The 5,760-nt window shown below is 59.0% G+C and overlaps 1 protein-coding gene across 2 annotated transcripts in view; it reads left to right on the top strand.

The window, feature by feature from the left end:
• Positions 1-1,042: 1,042 nt before the first annotated feature.
• Positions 1,043-5,760, top strand: part of Asmtl (acetylserotonin O-methyltransferase like) — a 24,996-nt gene continuing 20,278 nt past the window's right edge. Inside the window, exons 1-4 of one of the 2 annotated variants that reach the window (XM_015506835.2) lie at positions 1,043-1,195; positions 2,994-3,125; positions 4,704-4,751; positions 5,595-5,659. In XM_015506835.2, the coding sequence (XP_015362321.2) occupies positions 1,058-1,195; positions 2,994-3,125; positions 4,704-4,751; positions 5,595-5,659 (383 nt within the window). In that variant the 5' untranslated portion in view covers positions 1,043-1,057. Of the gene's footprint in view, positions 1,196-1,338; positions 1,372-2,993; positions 3,126-4,703; positions 4,752-5,594; positions 5,660-5,760 lie in introns of those variants that run through there. The other variant, XM_048784641.1, reaches the window with a different exon arrangement.

Here is a 5,760-nt window from a genome sequence, read left to right as displayed (position 1 = left end):
GTGTATAAGAGACAGGTCCCAGTGACTGCCTGGGGGTGACCTAGTGACCAGGGGGCCCTAGTGACCAGAGGTGAGGGTCCCAGTGACTGCCTGGGGGTGACCTAGTGACCAGGGGGCCCTAGTGGCCAGAGGTGACTGGATGGGGGTGACCTAGTGACCAGGCGACCCTAGTGACCAGAGGGAGGGTCCCAGTGACTGTGTGGGGGTGACCTAGTGACCATGGGGCCCTAGTGACCAGAGGTGAGGGTCCCAGTGACTGGGTGGGGGTGACCTAGTGACCAGAAATGGGGGGATTCTTGTGACAGGGGTCGGGGCCCTATTGGGGACCCTAGTGATCAGGGTGGGGGTCTTCGTGACAGAGGTGGGGTTTTCCCTAACTGATGGGGATGGGGACGAGTGACAAGGTGGGGCACATCCTAGTGACGCGGCCCTGGTGAACACAGCCCCCAGTAATAGGGACCAGGTGTCCTAGTGCCCAGGGGCTCTGTCCTGCTGAGGGGCCAGAGGCTGGGGGAGGTCCTGGTGGGGGAGGCCGGTCCCCTGGGGAGGTGGTCTTAGTGACTGCAGGGACCTGGTGACTGGGGTGACTGGAAGGCTTAGGGGCGACCCTAGTGACCCTGGGCAGGGCTTTAGTGACCATAGGGAAGAGGAAAAGGATCTTTTGTGGAGCATAAGGAGGGGGATCTGGGGATGGAGGGTCCCCAGGCCCCAGGGAAGGGGACCACATGGTCTTGGGGTTGGGGTCCAGGGTCTAGTGGCCTACTGGCCTGTGGGTGGGGTCAGTGGTTGCCCGGCCTGGGTGTCCTGGGGCAGTTGTGAGGGGGTCCAGAGCAGAAGTGGGTATTGGGAAGCTTGGTTTATGGGGAGAGGTGCTGGGGGCAGCGGCCAGTGCTGAGGGAGAAGGCCCTGGCCGAGGTTTTGGAGGAGGCAGGTGGGTAGACTGGGGGGGTGCTGTCCAGAGGTCCACCACGGGGACAGAGGGGGATGGGCCCGGCAGGTCCAGGAGAAATGGGTGGGAGGGACAGGGCAGAAGGTGGGGAGGGCCACGTGCAGCCCCATGGGTGGGGACAGGAAGTCTCCACAGGGGATTTGCCCCCCTCCTGTTCAGGTCCACACCCTGTCCCCACTAGACTGGAGCTGCTATCGCCGAGTCCCCAGGGGCTCCCTCATAGATCCCTCGCACGCAAGAGCCACCGTGAGTGGCCACCCCTTTTGTCCGATCTCATGGTGGGACACTGTGAGTTCACTGACCTTTGGGTATGCCAGAAGCCACCTGACTCCCCGGAGCTGCGACCCCAGGGCCCCAATCAATACTGCCCTGTGCCCTGAGGAGAGAGATCATGCAGCGTTTCCATGACTCTGTGTTATAAGGTGATGTATGGTTACGACTAACAGGGTCATTAAGCCGGACGTGGTGACACACGTCTGCCGTCCCAAGAGCTCGGGAGGCTGAGGCTGGAGGATTGCAACCTGGAGGCCAGCTTCAGCAGCTGGGCGAGGCCCTGAACAATTTAGCAAGACCCTGTGTCAAAATGAACAATACAAGGGGCCAGAGGGCTGGGGTTGTGGCTCAATGGCAGAGCGCTTGCCTGGCCTGTGTCAAGCACTGGGTTCGAGTCTCAGCACTGCATATAAATAAATAAATAAATAAATAAAATAAAGGGCTGTCAACCATTTTTAATTTTTTTTTTTTTAAGAGGGGATGGGGATGTGTCTCAGTGGTTAAGCACCCGTGGGTTCAACCCTGGTACCACAAAATAAAATAAGGCAAGACTATAATTCAGAATACGGAACCATGCATTTGATATATGGGCTGCTATGTGATTAGATTTACAGTTAGGAAATAGATTCAGTGCAGTTTATCTGTGCCTATAGGTTACAGTGCAATATGTTGTGGCTATTAATATACAGAATGTAGACTTATATTCATTTAGAATATAGAATGATTGTATCTCTAGAATTATCGATCTCTTGCTATGGGATTACCATTGTAATTGGTATAATCATTTAAGATATAGAATCAGCGTACTTGAGCTGTTACTGTCTGTGGTAATGTAACGTAGTATTGCATTTAAATATAATAGTGTCGTTCAGAATGCAGAATAAATGTAGCTCATCTGTAATTACGGGCCACTATGTAATCACTATTATAAATAATATGGGCTTTTTGGGTTTTTTTTTTCTCAGTACTGGGAATTGAACCCGGGCCCGACATGCTAGGCAAGAGCTCTACCACTGAGCCACATCCCCAGCCCTTTTTATTTTTTATTTAGAGACAGGATCTCATTAAATTGCTTAGGGCCTCTCTAAGTTGCCGAGGCTGGCTTTGAACTCGTGATCCTCCTGCCTCAGCCTCCTGAGCCACTGGGATGACAGGCTCGCACCTGCGTGGTCCCAGCCATTTTTAAAGATACTTTTGAGACAGAGTCTTACTAAGTCACTGAGGCTGGCCTTGAACTTGCCAGCCTCCTGCCTGGGCCTCCCCTGTGGCTGGCGTGACAGGTGAGTCGGCCACGCCCACATGATCATTTTGGACACAGAACTGATGTAGTGTGTCCATTGCTAGGAACTGTAATGTAAAGTGCTGTCCCATTGACTCTAGTGTGTCACTCAGGGTAGAGAATGACCGGGTGGCTCATAGGTAGGATAGTGTCACATGCTAGTTACTGTACTGCTGTCCTTTAGGACACAGAATCAGCGTGGCTGAGTGGTAGGTACCAGGAGCCACCATGTAACCATGACAGTTCCGGCAGTGCGTCCTCCTCGCCCAGCCTTTTCCACCAGGTCCGAGGTCCCCAGCAGCTGGTGGCCCTAAATGACGGCTGAGCCACCTGACGAGCAGCTGGGGAGAGGGACAGAGCGCGGGAAGGTGCCCGTTTTCGGCAGACCCAGCCCTCCCGCCCTACCACCTGTGCCTGTGCGCTGCTGCGCCCTCGCGCGCGCTCCCCTGCCCCTGGCGGCCTCCGGCCCCAGACGCTCTTCTTGTGTTCCAGGGCCTGCGGTTCGAGGTGGTGCCGTCCAAGTTCAAAGAGACGCTCAGCAAAGCCTCCTTCCCCAGCCCCTATGCCTACGCCATCGAGACGGCCAAGCAGAAGGCCCTGGAGGTGGCGCACAGACTGCACCAGGCAAGCGGGCTGTCCTGCTCCCTCGCTGGGTGGCATTGAGGGACCTCGGGGCGCGCGGATGGGGCCGGTGGGGCGCGCAGTCCGCGCACGCAGCTCCGCACCGGGCCGTGGCAGGAGTGCCGCTCGCTCCTCTGCGGCCTTTAATGCAACGTGGACGTTTTCTTTTTGGCACCAGGGATTGACCTCAGGGGCACTGGACCACGGGGACACACCCCAGCCCTATTTTATGTTTCATTTAGAGACAGGGCCGCCCTGAGTTACTTAGGGGCCTCTCCAAATTGCTGAGGCTGCCTTTGAACTCTCGGTCCTCCTGCCTCAGCCTCCCGAGCCGCTCGTGGGGGCTTGCACCAGGCTCAGCGTGGACATTTAGGGTACAGAAGGAATGCAGCGTCTCTGTTGCGGGGTGATGTAGTGTGACCTTCTGTTATAGTTAATAGTCAGCTGATTCAAGACTCGCCATTCATATCCATCTCTGTTAGTAGGAGAAAATGTTGCAGTGAACGTAGGACCGCAATCTCGGACATACCACGCGGGTGTCCACCGCCGGGTGTTACAGTGTGACACTCTACTGTAGTGTGAACGTTAACACACAATTACTCTTGCTTTTCTGCTGCTGTGTGCTAATGTGTGATGCGATGCGCTGCTATAATTAATAGGACCCGGGACTGAAGGGTCGCTGGGTGACAGTGTAACATGCATCATAATTGATACTGCAGGAAACTTAAGGCACGGGTCAGGGTAGGGTATTGCTGATGGTGTAACTGACCCTAAGGGCCACCACGCCCACCATGATGAATACAGCCGTGTGCATGGGGGGCGCAGGGTTAAGGCAGCTGATGGCGGAGTGGGATGCGTAAGGCGCTGTCGGGATCCATTGGCATGGGCAGGGTTGGCGGGGCTGGTCCTTAGGGTAGGGTGCGTGCCACGGACGCCAGGATCCTATAGAAGGACTAGAGCCACCTGCGCCGGGTGATGCGCACGCGCACATGTGCGCTCCGCATTGTTGGTGGAGTTATAGCGCTTCCCTCCGCCTGTGCGGTGCTGCGCCCTCATGCGCGCTCCCCTCGGGCACAATCAGTGGCTCCTCTATTGGTCCCCAGCACCCAGGACTCGTGAGCCCCTCCCAGCTAAGGCTGGCGTCCAGCTGTGAACAGGGAGGTGGCCATCACTGTCACCCTGGGGGTTGGTGATGCGCGCTGAGGCCTTGCTCGAATTGCGCAGAGTCTTGGGCTTTCGGCCTGGATTGCTTCCTAGTTCTGCGAACCCGTTCCTCCCGTTACACCGAGTGGCCAGGGACCTTGAGGTCCTAGGTCCCAAAGGGTCCAGGGCATCTGGGCCCCAGAGCAGAGCGCGCTGGCCCCATGCGCCCCGGTACAGAAGGCCGTTCCGGAGGGGTCCAAGGGCACCTGCCCCGGGCTCCAGGAGTGGCCTTCAGGGCATGGTGTTGCACTAGCCCTGCAGGGGGTCACGCTGGGGACCCTCCCCCAGAAGTCAGCTGAGTGCCAGGGACACCCACAAGTGAGGGGGAGGCCATGGGAGGCTGGGGAGCCCCTCTAAACCTGGTCTGCTTGCCTGCAGAAGGACCTCCGGACCCCCGACGTGGTCATCGGGGCGGACACTATCGTGGTGAGTCCCCCCGGTTTGCCGAGCTGGGCGTCTGTCCGCTGCGGGTCCCACGCGCAGGGGCAGCGGGTGTTGCGCTGCTGTGGTTGGGCATGTGCCGTTTCCCAGGGCTGCAGGGACAGTGCCACCCCCAGGGCTTCCAGCGCAGACAGCTGCCACCGCGGGTCTGAGCCCGAGACTGCAAGGGCGTGGGCGGCGGTGGCGTCCCAGGCTGGGAGACCGCGGGGACCTGCCTCTCCACGCCCCATGGCCGTTCCTGGCCTACAGATGTGCGCCCACCTCTGCCTCATCGTCCTGTGGCTGTCCGTCCTCTGTGTGGTCTCTGTCCACATGTCCCTCTTTGTTGGGAGAGGGTCTTGCTCACTTCCGAGGCCTTGAGCTTGCAGTCCTCCTGCCTCGGCCTCCCAGGCTCCGGGTTCCACGTGTGGGCCACCATTCCTGCCTGGGGTCTTATTCTGCGGGAGACCCCACCAGCTCTGCGGGTGGGGTCATCCTGGTTCGGGATGGACACGTGGCCGTGGTGGCCGCCCAGCGTGCTGCCCGTGCTAATGCCCTGAATTGTCACTCTGCACTGGTGAACCTCGAGTGTCAGTTTCGTGTCAATAAAAGAAATGAGCCGGGGGCGGCCCAAGCTGCCCAGGAGGCCGAGGCAGGGTCATGGCCAGCTCAAAGGCTGCTGGGCACGCAGCAGGACCGTCTCCCAGGGCTGGGTGGGGCTCCACGGGGGGAGCTCCCCTGGCATGGGGGAGGCCTGGCCTCCACCCCAGGGCCTGAGAGTTAGGGGCCGTGAGCGCTCGGGTGGCTGGGGAGCGGGCAGTGGGGAAGCCTTGGGTCCCTTTCTTGCAGGCAGTGGACGGGCTGGTTCTGGAGAAGCCCGTGGACAAGCAGGACGCCTACCACATGCTTTCAAGGTGGGCGCCGGTTCCCCCCAGGCCCCCTGGGCTGCAGGTCCAGCAGAGCAGGCCCCTGTGGGGTGGACGGGGCTGGAGGCCCTGTTGGCGGCCTCCTGGGG

This window comes from Marmota marmota, unplaced genomic scaffold (assembly GCF_001458135.2).
Source record: "Marmota marmota marmota unplaced genomic scaffold, marMar, whole genome shotgun sequence".
NCBI lineage: Eukaryota > Metazoa > Chordata > Mammalia > Rodentia > Sciuridae > Marmota > Marmota marmota.
The sequence above is the reverse complement of the archived record's forward strand: the minus strand, read 5'-3'. Positions and strand labels throughout refer to the sequence as shown.